A 17,229-nucleotide genomic window follows, 5' to 3' on the forward strand; every position below is an offset into this window, starting at 1 on the left:
CATTTCAAACAGAATTTCAACAACTTTCAAGCACAGGTCATTTTGACACAACATCATGGGGAAAAAAGCAGTTTGAGAACATTCTAAATTCCTCTAAAAGGCTAGAAACCTATCAAAAATTATAAGTTTACGTGCATTGTAAGGAAAAAGAACTTATTAACACTGAAATATAACCAACTAAATCCATTTTATAATCATAAGTAAATCATAAAACATCAAGTTTCTATATAATGACTTGAACCAGTGCCACATGCATGTACATCGATATCCAACTAAAGTTGTCAGACCATGGATGTAAAGAAAACACGGTCAGACCATGTAAAATGGTCAAAGGCTATTACCATAAGCCAAAGCAAGTAATTTTTATGGATGACATCAGCGCGCGCATTTATTTTTGCCTGATTTTAGAGGAAAAAACAAGAAATTTTGCTGCCTTCTGACAGTGGTCAACATGCCGAAAATGGGCAAAGATGTCTGTTGCCATGTCGGAACGTGGATGGCTGATAACTATGAAGAGAGGAGACAAGAAAAGGCTCTGATTTAATGTTTTGTTTCTTACTTTAATTGATGCAGTGATATGTGATGCTGGCTGTGTATATGTGATGTTCCCACTGAATAAGAATTATTGTACAATGATTGAGTCAAAATTTTAAAATGTAGGAACCTTGTTTTTTTTTGGCCCGCCTTATTTTTTTTAGCCCGCTCGCATAAGATTTGGAGTCTGCGGAGGATGTCATCCATAAAATTTATTTGCTGTGGCCTTACCATAATTTATGCACCCTCGTGTATGCCACGCCACATGCTCTAAAAAAACTCGGTCATATTTCAGTGGTGTTACGGCGTCTTTTCACACAAGACTGTTCAAAAGTGGTCACAAGGATACAGAGAACAAAGTTACGTACTACTCACCTCCTTAAACAAACTTTTGTCGTCTTCCAGAGACGAAGTTTCAGCAGAAGTTTCTCCCGCTCCATGTTCGGCCGCCATCTTGGAACTTCTGAGATCACATGGCCTCATGGGTAGTTCCCACCTGTTAGTCCTCAGCCGATAATTTGAATAAAGATAATGCAATTATTTCTAGGTGAAATTAAAGTGCACTTCTTGTCTTTTTTCTTTCTTTTTGTCATGTTTAAAACGAAAATGTGATGTGAAACTCGGTAGAGTATTGATGCCAACACTCTCATGGAAGAGAAATATAAGTACGTGTCAAAAATGTAAAAGTTTGTAGTGTAGTGCCTGTCCTTGGTGCTGAGCGCCATCCACACATAGCCAAACATGCCTGTTCCTGAACACTAGCTACACATAGTCAAATGTTCTTGTCCCTGGTCACCATACTAGTACTACAATGTAGTAGCCTGCGAAACGCAAGTTCCTTGTCGACTCCATATATAGTCATTTGTTTAAATTTATTTCATTTATTTCCATATTTTATGTTAAACATTCAAATGTACAGAGAAAAATGGACTCCACTGGGAGTAAAATACCATATCATGTCATTCAAATCAACTTTTAGGCCTAAATACACAGAACACACCCTGCATCTGCTTGGAGATTACGCACCATTTTTGGCGCGAAAATTGGAAGGGTTTAATTATGTCCAGGTGGTGGCCGAGCCAGGCACGCCGGAGTGACTTACTTTCAAACAAAATAAAACATTTTCATACCAGTTTTCACCACCGAAATTAGCCCATAGTTAATATCTCCATGTCACTCAACACGGAAGAAATATATTCAGTTATTCAGCAAAGACAACAACTCAAAGGCTAAAGCAAAAGAAGGGCACGAAAACGGTTTTTTTTTATACATCATGGCCAAGTACAAACCAGCTTAAAACTAAAAAAAATGTGCAGAAAACACACAGGTTTGCACATAATATACATCATTTGTAGTTACGGGTTTGTTGATTACACATTTAACGAGATAGTTGGTTGCCTTACCTTATACAAACGAGTTTTTTCCAACACCACGTTGTCCGGTTCTCGACAAGTCGCCATTTTCCTTTCTTCAAGAAATTCGTGTCCAACATTCACTTGGTCAGGAAATCCACAATGACTCCCTCGAACGTCCAAAGAACGGCTCAAAGACACGAAGGACACATTCAAAAGACTAAACAAACTTATTAAGACGGGTATTTTGCTAGAAAAATGCCAGAATTTTACCCAAACAAAATGTTGTGTTCCTTTTTGTCCAAAACCCTCGTGGTGCGCGGCACGACAGCGTGGCTCCACGAACACCTGGTTGAACGGACGGTACCATGCCTGATTTCGTCATAGGGGTGAAAATTGTGTTCTCAAAGTTAAATCGTGACCGTTTTCCTAAGTTTGCGATGAACTTAGGAAAATCGCTATAAAGAACTTATTGGTATTTCAACCCCAACGCAACCAGACCACTATTTATCTGTTAAGGGGAAAATAAATTCTACAAATAATGCTTCTTCCCCTAAATCCCCCCGCTTATTTAGGACAGGCTTACACATGTGGGCCAGGCTGATTTAATTAGCTTCCTCAGGAACTTGTCCCTAGCCCCGCGGAAAGGAACCTTCTCTCGGTGGCTATAATATGTAGGATCATCCGATGGCCGGCTATATTAAAATAACGCGTTAAAAACTCAGCACAGGAGATCACAGGAGGCTAAGTTGTCCCATGGTTTGTTGTAGCCTGGGTGCCATCCTCCGTAGCTCCCTAATCTCCAAGCAGATCTTTTGGTGGGGGTAGCCTGTAATCCATTTGCCCATCGAAAGTTCTGCTTGGAGATTATCCGCTCCCTAATGCCCAGCGACATTTACTAGACTAAGTATATATAGTAGGGGCGTGCGGAAACTACGAAGGATGGGACCCAGGCTAGGTTTGTTGTGGATTAGTAGAAACAAATAAAAAACTGAAACTGGGAAGGTTGTTTGGCATTTCTGTCTTCACAAAGGAAAACATTTTTATGTCCCAAGAAAATCACTATATAACCTCTTTGCGCTACGTGTTAAAATATCCTTGTTAACTGCACTCACTCACTCATTCTCACTCACTCACTCAGTCTGTTGTATATAATTTACACCCAATGAAACTACATGTATCAATTATAAGAAATGAAATAATACCCAAACACACACACGCAAAACACAAAAACAGTTGAGAAACTGCATTTTCTGGTTCTTCTTTTGAGCCTCCAGATCTTAAAAGTCAGCCAACGAGTTGTAAGTAATGACTCAGCCCTCGCCCACATCATTAGCTACCATCATGCCAGATGCGTCCCCTGTCAACAAAGTTCTGTTTGTGCCTCTGATCTTACATTATCTCTGGAGATGCAACACTTGGTTTGTCTTTATAGTCTTTATATGGTGGTGATCAAAGGTGTTGTTGTGTTAGAGTGGTCTACCATTTGCAAATCCTACATTTGGCAAAATTTCGAATCAACCCATTGATCCAAGTGACATGAATCAAAGTTGAAAAGTTCCGACTGTCTTGTGAGCGAGCGATCTTGAAATCTACAAAGTCCGATTGGAATCTCTACCCTGACATATGAAACTTGCATATACACAATCGTGACATACATGTCTGTTCGTGTGAATAAACCTCATTTTAATGTGTCCGGTAGGTTTCCTCGTTATTTTAATCTTCATCCAAGTGTTTGTATTGCCATGGCAACGGTAGCGGCAAGATGTGTCAATCTTTCGTAGCACTGACGTAACGACAACTTATAATCTCCAGGGCTCAGGTGCAGCCGAGAGATTTGTCGGAGGTAGTCATCTAGTTAATCACGGAAAAGCCCTCAGATCAGCGTTTCTTAATGCGACAGGCAGCATACGTGTCTTCAGTGAGCATCGCAAAATGAACGGCAGCACGGCGAATCTCACCGGAGGAAACTCCACTGCATTCGAGACTTTCTGGCCGTGCTTCCTCTGGCACCTGGAAAACAAGACCGAGTACGACCTGGCCGTAGCTGCGTGCTCTCATCTCCCCAAGTCGGTTCTGGACGAGAACAAGAAAGTCGGGATCGCCTCCGCCGCTGTCGGGGCAGTCGCTCTCCTCATGAACGTCGTGGTTTTGTCCGGGGTGCTGAAAAACCATCAACTGTCTAAACCGATGTACATGTTTGTAGCAAACCTGGCTGTGGCGGACTGCATAGCGGGTTTGTTCTCGTTCTTTTTCTGCGCCAGTTTCCAATTGGAGGTCTTTCCACCGTGGACAATGATGGGCATATACTGTACCTTCTTTTTAGTGCTGGTTTCATCAGCAGTTGGCGTGGTCCTCCTGTCCGGGGACCGTTATCTGTCCATCCTCCACCCGATATTCTACCAGGCCCACATGTCGACGTCTGGGCGACACGTTGCCGTGAGTTTGGGGATCGCGTGGCCAGCCTGTGTGCTCGTCTGCCTGTCTCCTCTCATGGGCTGGAACTGCCTCAATACGGCCACAGAAGACTGCTTAGTCGTCTTTTCCGTAAGCTACCCGGTTCTGATCAACACCATCTTGTTGGCGGCCGTGGTGATAGTGGTCTTCGTCAACGTCAGAATCTGCATCGAACTGAAGAGGCGCCTCTCTAGAGTAGGGCCCCCCGGGAACCCTCGGGACGATCTGCCCGCCGCGCACCGTAGGGAACAGCGAGTCGCGGCCAGACAGTACCAGCAGCTCCGAAAGACGTGGAGGACGCAGGTAACAGTTGTCATCATTGCAGCGGTGTTCGTTATCTTCTGGCTGCCGATATGTATCGGGGGTGTGCGGCAGTTTGCGTGCATGGCAAGCGGAGACTGTGAGATAGAGGCACGGCCGTACTGGGGGTTCCTGATCGCGCTCTGCAATTCGGCGATCAACCCGGTCATCTACGCGCTCAGGATCAAGAAGATTCGGGAAGCATTGCATCGCAGGGCGCGACGACTCGCCAACGCGGTTCGGGAAAAGTTGGGGTTGTCATCGAACCAAGTGGTGAACATTCAGATTGTTGGAGGTGCAGCAGGAAAAAAGGACGCTGTTGCTGGACCGAGTAGGGATAACCGGACTGACCAGCCGCCCAAGTGGGCAGTCAGCCGAAGAGCGGCAGAAAATCCCAGAAACGCACCGAGCTCCAGCCGTGTTGGAAATGCCGCGGGGACAACGGACGCTGTAGCCGGACCGAGTACGGACAATCGGGCTGACCAGCCACCCAAATGGACAGTCAGTAAAAGAACACATCCCAAAAACGCACCGAGCTCAAACTGCCTAGATGTGCTCTTTGTAGCCTCGACAACGTCGGTAAAGATTCCTGCTTTAGAAAGTGAAAGCGGCAGGGAAGACACAAAGTAAGCAAAGTGTGTCAATCTCTTTAAAAAAAACCATTTAAGTGGAAAAAGTATCAAGATGCGATTGGTCATGTATCTGCATGTATGAATTTTATTGATATCTACAGCTTTCTTCTACTCCCTGAATGACACTTATTTGAACAGAAATGACCAGAAAATCGACTTTTTGTGTCATTCTAATGTTACATATTGCAACTTTATGTGGCAAATGGGCCTTAACACGTACTCTAACCGAGGAGTCATTCACCCGCGGTGAAAACGAAAGGTGAAAAGGGACTTTCCATGTCATGTGACGCCGCGTACCTACATTGTACCCGTGACCGTTGTACTCGGGACCAGCACACCGCCCGCACAATTGGTAAGAAAACTACGCTTCCTAAAAGAGGATTTAACGTTATAAATTTTTAAAATCCAGAGCTAGCCTGGTGTCCAGTCTATCGCAGTTGGGGTGGGTTCTCTTCGGGGCTACAGGGGTGCTTCAACCCCCAACTCAACTCAACTCCCCGGTGGGTTTTGCCCGACGGGGGTTCAATTATCGCGGTGAGGCTAATCGGCTCCTAGCGTGCAAAGCTCCATACAGGTGTAACACGCCTACCGGGCGTTCTGTTGAACTGGACGGGGAAAAATAGAACACAGCCCGCCACAATCACGATACCACAGAGCATGTAAAAGCTATTGATGTCGTATATGAGCTTAATAGTTACAGACCAGTCTTGGTACTAGTACAACCATATGCGCATACCCGGAAGTACATTATTAAAAATACATAATATATAATATCATGGGCCATTGCATACAACAACGTTTGAGTTGTGCGTAAGGTAGAATGGGAAATAAGCCGAGAAAACTTTTCTACAGCATACTTGGGTCATGTTCAAAGATAAGTTTATCAGGAGGCGGTGTAACAGGTGGCCCACAAAGCTGCTCCCTCTGGCGCCGAAGTCTATATTGCACCATCGAGTAATCCACACACCTCACGCTACAGTACTAGTATCTTAAAGGGGGACATTGTATCTAATGATAGGCAAACAGACAAGAACACCGTTGCATTGCTTCAACGTATTCATGTTCCACAAAACAAGGCTTAAATTTAAATATGGAAACCAACTTGCCCGCCCAGTGCAATGCGATATGCTACCCTTATCTTACCATCTATAACTCCTTAGGTAGGCTCTGGCCTCCAAAGCTGTGTCATGGGCACCCTGCAGGTCATGGTCAGGTTCAACTCGAACCACAGTTTCATAGTGAGGGTCAACACGTCATGGACCATCGCCAGGTTCAAACAGGAGGTGGGCAGGGTACAGGGCGTGCCGTCTGACCAGATACATATCCTTTTCGCTGGTAGGGATCTACCGGATTCACTGAGAATCCAGGTAAGTGTAGTGTTGTGACTTCCGGGATGGAAGTGTTGTTTTGGGTGGTTTTGGTTCAAGAGGAGTTTGTAAGCATCGTGTCCTGAGCGGCGAGGATTGGAAGTGAGTGGGTGGGTGGAGATTGGGTTTTAGTTGATTGACAGGGTTGTGGCCCGGTATACCCTGGGTGGTAGGATGTGGTATGAGGTTGCCAGGAATGTGTCCTGTATATACGTAATCATGGTATGAAACATAAACCATGGTGTGATACCAGAGAGAGTCATTCAACCTTATATATGTTTGGATATTAATCCAATATTCTATGATGCAATTCAATCGTGTATTTCCCCATGATCATGCAATATAATTCCAGTACATTCACACAAAAAAACACTACCCGGAAGTCTGAAATCTCTGCGATTTCTTGTCAATTTGCTTTGCCCAAGGATTGTGGCCTTGGTCAGCAGACTGTTGTCCATGCCATAAGTGGACTGCCCCAGCTGTCAGTGGACGCCCGGAGCCATGCTACAGCGCCCCGCTCTCTCAGCGATGTAGACCTGAACTTACAACCCGCTGGGGCTGGTGCTGCTGCAGGTTTGTTTGTTTGTTTGTTTGTAAAACCAAAACAGCTTTGTTTGTTTGTAAAACCAAAACAAGTTTATAAAACTGAAACAAGTTTGTTTGTTTGTTTGTTTCTTTGTATGTTGGTATTGTGGAAGACCTCTGGAAATCATGAAACAGCAGACCCACCAACACATTATTAATTCCGGGTACGAAAGTATTGTTTTGATAGGCTGACTTGTGAGTTTGTGTGTTTCTTGTACAAGGTTTAACAGATATTGAGTGGGAGTAAGTGGGTGATATGTGGAGGAATTTAGGAAGAGGTGTCACAATAAACAAAGTAACTTCCCAGAAATCTCTTAGTTATCTATACCTTACGTTTATCAATATTTTTGTTTATCAATAACATCTTAAAAAGTAAGATTTCCTATAATTGATTTTCCTCAGCTGCTGAAAGCCTCCCATCGTACTTCGTGTACTGTAAACAGCCCTGTAAGGCAGTCAAACCTGGGAAGCTGAGGGTTAGGTGTGGCACGTGCAGACAGACAACACTTACTCTGAACAGGGTGAGACACTCACTACATACAACAGTTGAGCTTTTCATGAATAAAGAATGGTTCAATCAACAGAAACTGGTGATAGTTAGTAAGTAGTATACTGTACTTTCTTTACATCTCATACAGCTGAAAAATGAATGCTTTTTTTCAGACTACATTTATTTTGATCTACTTAGGACCCAGCCTGCTGGGAAGACGTCTTGGTGCCTAGAAGGATCCAGGGCAGGTGTCTGTCCAGCGGGTGTGCGGGAACCGTGGCCGTGAGTGGAGTTCACTGTCTTTTACCTTAGCGCGCTGCAAACATGAACTGAACTGCTAGATGTCGCTATTGAAGCGCTGTTAATCACACTGTTACAAAACATTGGACTTGACTTTTTTGCTGTTTTCAAACGTAGGAGTTCTACTTTAAGTGTGCGGACCATCCCACGTCTGAAGATGACACGTCTGTGGCACTGCCGCTGGTGAGGACGAACACGCAACACGTGGACTGTCTCGCCTGTACTTACGTCAGGTACGTCTACACCATTTCCCTATTGTATAAAGTGACAGGTATGGTAGTATTGTTCTGGGTGACTGAGCTGTGGGTTTGTGTGTCAGTGTGTCTAGACAGGGTAGGTTGATAGCACTTGGGTGGGATGGTTAACAGGCACAATGACAGGTGGTCTGGCTGGGGATGTTAGCAGGACCTAGAGGTCGACAAGGGGGATTCAGGAAACCAAGCAAGCCTCGCTGTAAGATCTAGACAGAATGCTGCAGACATTAACATAACTGCTAGATGTCGCTGCTAAAACTTATCGCCAAGCAGATCCTAGGGTGACAAAAATACAGTATCAAGTTGGCCAGGCAGAGACCCTCTCTGTCAAATGGAAACTGCTGGGCCAATTTGATACACTTACTGTATTTTTGCCACCCTGCAGGATCTGCTTGGTGATTAGCTAAAGCACCATTATTACAATGTTTACCACAGGACCCCTGTGATGGTGTTTGAGTGCGCTGACAGCCACGTCATGTGTCTGGACTGCTTCGCCCGCTACTGCGTCACCAAGTTGAATGACAGACAGTTCATTCAACACCCCACGCTGGGATACACGCTTCCCTGTCCAGGTAGAGTTTATATCAACCCATCAAGACTTCTTGAATGTGCTCTTGGTCAACATTGTGAATTATGATACGTCCTACTTGTCCTTAGTAGCTTTAATTCCAATTTGTCCATCCAGGTGGTTGTGACAACTCTCTGATTAAGGAGGTCCATCATTTCAGAATGCTGGGAGAGGAACAGGTAGGATTCATTACTGAATCGGACTATAGTATAACTAAGAAGTCCATATGGATATGTTCTATCTGTAAAACAAAGTAACACAGTGTTGACTTTGCAAAGCAAATACATGTATAATTTACCTTCACAATGAGACACTCAAAATGGTGTCAGATGAGTCCACCCAAATCTTTCCCTCAACTTGCTACATAACATACTCCAACACCACATCATCAATTACCATGGTTACAGGTGTCTGGTCCAGGTCATTGACCTTTCCTTCAGTGAAGTTAAACAAGCTTTCTGTTTCATGTTGTAGTTTTCTTGTTTTGGGCTGTGCATAGTCTATTGTCTGTTTCTGGGGCTGTTGGCTAAAATTGACACCAAAGTTATCATACGTAATCAAATTGACTATCATACACGTTTTGTTTTCCTGCAGTATGACCGTTACCAGCGGTTCGGTGCGGAGGAGTGTGTGTTACAGATGGGTGGGGTGCTGTGTCCGGGGAGGGGCTGTGGGGTGGGGATACTACCGGACGGGACCACCAACATGGTGGAGTGTGTACGGCAGGCAGGCAGTGGCTGTGGGGTGAGTCACTAAGCTTTAAAATTTGTCTGAGATTTTCCTAAACCAGATTTTTGTTGACATAGAAACAAACATGGTGGTACAAGTTAAATCTTAATATGCAGGTGTGAAAAGAAGCATTATTTTGATCCGCACAAACTAGTTCTGAACATCTGAAATTCGATCCTTTCCCAGTTCGTGTTCTGCAAGGTTTGTAAGGAAGCTTACCACACTGGTCCATGTGGTGAGACTGCGCCACAGCCCTCAGCACCAGCTAACGTAAGTACTGAGAAGACATTATACACTCGCTGTACGATCGTCGTACAATTGCAAACGGAATGCATTTGAGTCATGCAATCTGTCCTACAAGCAAAATTCATCTGTCTTATTCGTCCAAAAATTCTATTAGATCCTTGTCAGTGGTTGGTTCTTTCACACTCTGACATCTGTTTTAAAATCTTACAATCTCCACATCGTACACAATGATCTACGACTATTATAAATGTGACCGCGCCGTATTCAAAACACATCTTTAGGCTGCGTGTATATCCAGTATGCAACATTGATATACACCTGTATATGACTGTCTCTTGTCACGTGATTATCACATCAAGTCACGTGACAAGAGAACTCCAAGACGAGATCTTAATCGGGTTGAAGAAGAGACAGAGTACATCTCAAAAGCTCCCCAGCGTAGCTGAACTTTTGTTGTGTGTTTAAGTATGAATATTTATCAAAAACATTGATTCAATCATATGGCCGCTGCATATAAAGAATTATTTCCGATATAGACGAATTTCCTTCAAACTGTTACATCATATTGAAATAAGCACATCGTTTATGGACGATTTTATACCACAGAACTACCGTGTGGACATTCAGCGGGCTCGCCGTGCACGCTGGGAGAGGCGCACAGCCGCCACCATCGCGAGAACCACCAAGGCCTGCCCCGGATGTAAGGTTCGCACCGAGAAGAACGGTAAGCTATGATTAGGATGGAAGGAAGTATTGTTTTGGGCGGCACTGGTTTAGGGGGAGTTTGTATGTAATTCGTTCCCAGCAGCAAGGGTTGGAAGTGTTCATGAGTGGGCTGGGATTGGGGTTAAGTTGATTGACAGGGTGTGCTTCGATATGGTATAATAAGGCTGCCAGTAATGTGCATTGTAATAATTAATTATGGTATGAAACATAAAAACCAGAGTAAGTTACATCATCTGTATCGGTATAGCCAGTATAACCGCCCTTCAGCATAACACACCAGCTTCGCAGGCACGCGGCATAGCAGCAGCTGGCTATACAGTTGTATCACATCGAACGACTTGTCACATTTAATCTTTGAACATTTAATTGCAGGAGTTATTTAAAGCTTTGTAGTGATGCTGCCCTAACTGTGCAGTCGAATTATATATTCTATTAGGCCACACCAATTTAATTTGTTGGTTCTCGGATTTTTTCAGAAAAAATATGAAGCGACAGGGCGAAAAAAAAATACAAATAAAAACAGGTCTAGGCATCCTATTATAGGCTTAAATGCTACAAAATGAGCCATGAAGTCAACACAAAAGGCTGGGTTAAAATTTAAACATTGAATTTTGAACTTTTAATCAAACCACTGCAATGATAGATGGGAAAACTGTAACAACTAGGAAGAAAAGGACTTTCCTCAACTGCTGGGGGGCAAAACATGAGTATTTTTCAGTTGATTCAGGACCAGAATCAAATTTTTTTTTTTTGCAAATCAGAAAAAAACGAAGAGGCGAATCCGAGAACCAACAAATTAAATTGGTGTGGCCTTATTATGTAATTCGATCAGCATTTCCCCATACTATACATTTAGATGTTGGAACCCTTGAGTTTCGCCAAAATGCATGCTAGCTATAAAGTAATTTAAATGTATAGCAACTATATATAGATGTAGAAGACATTTTTTCTTACCCATGCAAATATAACTTCTGTTTCCTCAGATGGCTGTATGCACATGACCTGTCCGAGGTGCCGCTTCCAGTGGTGCTGGCTGTGTGAGGAGGAGTGGGGGATAGACTGTAGGGAAAGGCACTGGTTTGGAGAGAGGGGTTAAGAATTAGTTTTTAGATAAACAGTTGTGTTCATACGTTCATATGGAGATAATGCTGTACAAGCTATTAAACACAGATGAAAAATTTAATAGGTGTTATAAAATTTGGAGGATAGTGTAATTACGTTGAGATTTGAAATGGAGATGATTCATATGACTAACTTAGTATGTTCTTGGCTCAATGTATGGCAAACAAATAGATAGTAGATAGATATGATTACACAGTACACTGCAAATTCATACACACACATTATTATTCTATGTTAAACAATCTATTACTGTCAGGAGCTATCATACTTTTGTGATTTTAGAATGGTACTCACTATCATATGGCACGGTAGCTATAGAGACTATTTGTAGTTTGAATTTGAAACAATATTTGGAGATGGACATGCATGAATATGGCGTCAGTGTGACTAAACTTTTGCAGCAGTCACACTTCATGCTGAAGTGTGACTAAACGTTGAACTTGAAGTACTGGTAAGAACAGATAATTGTCAATTAATTGTCAGATAATTCCCCCTTTACACAAGAGGGGGAATGAACCGGAAAGCTGTCTGTGTAGGTGTAAAATTCATTGTATATTCCTGGATATTTAAATTACATTCTAGAAATAATCTAACTACATCCCAAATATGTGTGCCCATTCTTGTGGCTGGCCCGAATGTTTTGAGCATGCAGAAAATAATATTCCAGGTGAATTCGAGATGGATAAATATAGAAGGCCTCTGTTATAAAGGGTACATTACTATTATGATATGAGTAATAATATCATACACGTACCTGTAAAGATGAACATTAAGTGTGGCTTCAATTTGTTATGATGAATTACAAGGAATATTTTTTTCACATATGCATATTATGTAATACAAAACAAATCCTGATCATATTGTTTTTTTTTTTAAATAGTTAAAGTTGTACAAAATCTGGCAGACCCGATCATAAAGGTTACGTTCACCTTGGTTATTTTGCACAGACGTGCTTGATATTATTTCACAACATATATACAATAGTAAAGGTAGTATGGACTGATAATGGTCAGATAATTCCATTAAATGTTCAGGATGTTGCATATAGTAATTGTTTATGTACTGTGTATTTGTTGTGTGTATTTTTATGTGTATCCTGAGGATTACATGAGGGTCTGCATGCCCTTTTTCGTTAACCGTTATGGGCTATTTTAATTTACCGTTAATCGTTGCCGGCCCGCTCTAATTCAACGTTAAGCGTTATCAGTATATTCCTCGTGAAGCGTTATTGGTCGTTTTAATTCAACGTAAAACGTTATTTGTCATCCTAAATTCAGCGTTAAGCGTTAATGAATAATTCTTCGTTACGCCTAATTTTGCATTTCAAAGTGCAGGAAAATGCGTCATTGAAGGTTTAAAAATACAAAATTTCCCGGGGGGAGAATGCCCCCGGACCCCCCTACATTGCTCGCGCCTTTGGCGTTCGACTCGCGCTTCTGCGCTCGGTCCCTTCGGCTCTAGCCAGAACCAGTTTTTCCTTCAATTTCCGGACGTTTGCGGAGAGTTACAGAATTTTTTTAACGAATCCGTCAACCTTGACAGGCAAATTAACAAAAATGTTGAGTAAAATATGAAAACATCAGAAGGGCCAACAAACACTCACACATGATTTGCCTCTCAAAATGCCGGAAATTGCGTTTTTGAAGGCTTGAAAATCCTAAATTTCCCGGGGGAACATTCCCCTGGACCCCCCTAGATTACGAGCGCCTTCGGCGCTCCCCTCTCAAAATCCATCGGTAAAACTGGGCAGACTGAAAACCGGTATTTGTGGACGCACTCGGGTACCAGGGCAGGTGGGAAACACTGGGAACACATACCTTTAATGCATGCTTAAGCTTCATTACATCTAAGGTATACGTAATTTTGTCAGTGATCACCTTTTCTCACAAAGCGAGATACCAAATCCAGCGCAGCTCGAAAAAAAAAGCCTGTCAATTTACCGTTAAGCGTTGCCGACCGTCCTGAATTTACCGTTAAGCGTTATCGGCCCTGCTGAATTTACCGTTAACCGTTGCCAGGACCCCCCCATGCAGACCCTCTTACATGTAACTGAAAAGCAGGCCAAAATGGCCAGAGCTGTAATTACTGGTTAAATAAATAAATTGAAAATTGGCTAGATATTCACTTGTGTGTCATGCTGTATGTTAAGTGTAAATATGTACGATTGTGTTTGTAAATGTGGTGTTACATGTATTGGAACCCTGGAAGAATAGCCCATAATGGGCTAAAGGGTATCTCAAAACTAAACTACACTACACTAAACTAAACTTTTAAATTTTATGTTTGCACTCACAATGACATCGTTGATCCTATTGCTCGGGTCAATACTGTATTATATCTAATCGTTTTGTTTGTTTTACTCTTGGACATTGTAGACCTAATTCGTTCCTCCCAACGACCATTATATATATCAGTTCTTATGTTACGCTTGTAAACAAACACATCAACGATCATTTTTTACTCGAAGAGTGAAAGGTGATTACTGCCAGTCAGACGATCGGATGTTTCAGTTCGGAAAAAAATCCTTGAGCAGTGATTATTATTTCAAAATTGTGGAATACCCCGATGCGGCGTCCGTAAACCTTTAAGGTTGAGGGTTCATAACTTTCGGGGGTGGCTCAATAACATCCCTTTACGTACGTGCAAATACGGACTGTCCCAAACTAAAATAAAAGACAGAACTTGGTATACTCTCCAAGCAGAGGTTTGGGCTTTAGCATTTGGCTCATTTTGGCGTGTTTTACGCTTTTTTTATCAGGCTTTCTTGTACCCGTATCTATTTTTGTGCCAGCCCCTCCCAAAAATGTACGTATGTTTTAGTACTTTTACATCAACAGACCTACAAGATATTATGCTACATGCCTTAAAATACTAGTAAGTCACTTTATCCCTCCCAAAAAAAAAACATAAAAGAATCCCGTGACAAAAAAAGAAAGCCCGATAAAAAGCCCCAAAACACGTCAAAAATAAGCCAAAGCCTCTGCTTGGATAGTAAACTTGGTACACCTGCGCAAGAGGTCAAAAGTATCAGGTAGCCATTCTCCATGGAGTTAGAACCTCCTTGCATTCACGAAGGGCAATGGCCAGCCGCATGACTGAGCACCTGTTGACCACCGCGCAAGCTCAAAGAAAGTGAAAGCATTCCTTAGTGAAAGCAATCCTTAGTCTTCGGAACACGTAGCGACTTTCTCTACCGACTCTTGTCTTGTTTGAGACGAACTGCTGGTATAAACACAGCGACGACAGCGCACTGTCGTTTTTCGGAACACCAAAGGGCAGTTTAGGGTCTTGCATCGACAGCGGAAGTGTTGCGTCAGCACAGCAGTGCACGCTCTGGAGCGCGCGTGAGATTCAGAATTTGGTGGCCGGAATTTGGTGACACTCCACCTCAACCCGACCGCCGAGTTGTAAGAACTTGAGGGATTTCCAGCATTTTGTTTCCAAACTAATATTATATAATAATAACTATCCGGGATTTAACATCTTGCAGTCAACAAAGTTTGAACAGGTGCGCCAGAACGGTAAGCCGACAACGACTACAACTATTCCGGACAAACAGCGACTGTTATTCTACCTACCAACACAAAATGGCGACCAAATATCCAGAAGTCGACTCAACAAGTGGTCTGGGATCATTGCCACCAGAAGAGAATGTACATCGGGATTTCGAAGAAACACTGACCACTGAGCCTACAGAGGCAGAAGCAGACCGTGGCGGTGACCATGCCGTGCCCCAGGAGTCTTACGACCGGGAAATCTGGCGTTTGCAAGGCAAAGGTGTGTCGAAACTAACATTAAAAGGGATGAACAGCCACAAAGTTACTGTAAGCGAAAGTAAATTTCAAGCAAGCAGCAGCACTCCAGCTCCCGCGACTGAACGCACGTGGCCTTTATACAGCGATGGACAGGACGTCCCTCCGCAACGTGTGGAACACATGGAGCTATATTTTGGGTACCCGAAACGAGGTTTTGCACGACGTGAGGTTACTCAACTTTCGTCGGTTTGCACGCGTGCCGATACTCATTTCCGCGATTGTTTGCACGCGTGCCGTTCCTCGCGCTGTGCTGAGTTCGCACGCGTGTATGTCCTCGCGCTGCGCTGACCTTGCACGCCCGTGGAATTCCTCACCACAAACCGAGTAAACACGCATCTTGTGGGCGCAAAAGTGGAGGGCAGAACGCCGTAATGCCGGACCGAGCCTGACTAACTACCGTTGCGTGCATTTCCTCGAGGCGTCCCAAATTTACCCGCATGTGTATTTCCTCACTAAGAGCCAGGTAGACACGCATTTTGCGACCGTATAATGTGCGACCGAAGGCCGGGCATTTTTACTACATGGGTGCGCGGAGGGACCTGTCGGCCAAATCAGTTCAAAGACGTGCTCAAAATAAACGAGGTTTCCGCGGGCACGCACAACGAGCGGGAGAACAGCGATGTATTTATATTTTTAACGGACCATTTTGATAAGACATATCACCGAATCGACCGGTAAGTGTGTACAACGTTGTCTTTGAGATCGTCGGCACGGGACGGGCGTACATAATTTTTGCTCACTACAACGGTGTTTTGCAATGTTCTTTTCCTCGCTACCACTTTAGTTTACAAGAGATTTTGTTACGGTTTTTAGGAGCCGGTTTTTAGCGTCTTTTCGTGTTTTTTTACGTCTTTTACAATGCACTTTTCTTGATGGTCGACTTTTCCACAACTATCAAAAGCACACAAAACGAAAAAGGAAAACGGAGAACAATGAGGAGAAGAAGTCGTACGAAAATACGCTAAAAAGTAAAACTATGCCAAACATTACGGCCTAACCAACAAGTAACCACTAAAACTGACCATTATTGGACAAAATTCATACCTTTGTACCATGATAGATCGGCAGCTTCACCACTAGTCAGGCTCCAAGCTGGTAAATCCGAGTTCCGAGTGTGGTTTAGAGGTACTAGCTGGCGTTGTTACTGGCGTTGTTATTAGACTTGAAGTGACGCGGGCTATTTATATATGCGCACATGCGCACTGCTCACGCATGCGTAACCAAGGTAACTAGATCGTACAATGCATTCTGGGCTTGGGTGATTCTATTGCTTTTTAGGGGTGTCTGATATCATTTTTACGAATCTATCACATCATACAATGCCTAATATAATAATGATACAAAACACAGTGACTACACACATGTACTTTTCATTCATTGGCTGTGGGGACGCTTAGAATTTACAAGAATCCATAAATAATTTACAGTCTCTGGCAAAACCTGCATTTTTGACACGCTCGTCAACTCCGAACAAGCATCGAATTCGAAAAGATTTTTCACTCGTCCGTTGTAGGAGTGTACGAACTGAAACAAACTTTGTGAGATTACCGATATCAACACAAAAACACTGTCCATTCTTGTGGTTATTTTTAGGCCCATCCTCCCAGGCATAACGCCGCAACAAGCATTTTTCAAACTAGTACGGAATAACACAACACATAAAATCTAAATCGTTACACAAGCAAATGCTCTCACCGGTTCAGAATACAGTATATCATTGGAACAACATGCAAAATAGAGAAAAGCCATTCT

At 43.1% G+C, this 17,229-nt stretch overlaps 2 protein-coding genes across 2 annotated transcripts; both read left to right on the forward strand.

Annotated features, from left to right (window-relative positions):
* Positions 1 to 3,821: 3,821 nt before the first annotated feature.
* LOC109482298 (cannabinoid receptor 2-like) lies at positions 3,822 to 5,273 on the forward strand. The gene has a single exon (XM_019784982.1). The coding sequence runs from the start codon at positions 3,822 to 3,824 to the stop codon at positions 5,271 to 5,273; it is 1,452 nt and encodes a 483-aa protein (XP_019640541.1).
* Positions 5,274 to 5,529: 256 nt separating this feature from the next.
* Positions 5,530 to 11,736, forward strand: LOC109482343 (E3 ubiquitin-protein ligase parkin-like). Its single transcript, XM_019785025.1, has 12 exons — positions 5,530 to 5,627; positions 6,436 to 6,642; positions 7,068 to 7,219; positions 7,640 to 7,748; positions 7,916 to 7,999; positions 8,135 to 8,250; positions 8,707 to 8,843; positions 8,957 to 9,018; positions 9,434 to 9,583; positions 9,755 to 9,838; positions 10,421 to 10,538; positions 11,524 to 11,736. The coding sequence occupies exons 2-12, from the start codon at positions 6,463 to 6,465 to the stop codon at positions 11,634 to 11,636; spliced, it is 1,305 nt and encodes a 434-aa protein (XP_019640584.1). The 5' UTR covers positions 5,530 to 5,627; positions 6,436 to 6,462; the 3' UTR covers positions 11,637 to 11,736.
* The last annotated feature ends 5,493 nt before the right edge of the window (positions 11,737 to 17,229 follow it).

The sequence above is a fragment of the Branchiostoma belcheri genome, unplaced genomic scaffold, assembly GCF_001625305.1.
Source record: "Branchiostoma belcheri isolate BF01 breed outbred unplaced genomic scaffold, Haploidv18h27 scaffold6, whole genome shotgun sequence".
Taxonomy (NCBI): Eukaryota; Metazoa; Chordata; class Leptocardii; order Amphioxiformes; family Branchiostomatidae; genus Branchiostoma; species Branchiostoma belcheri.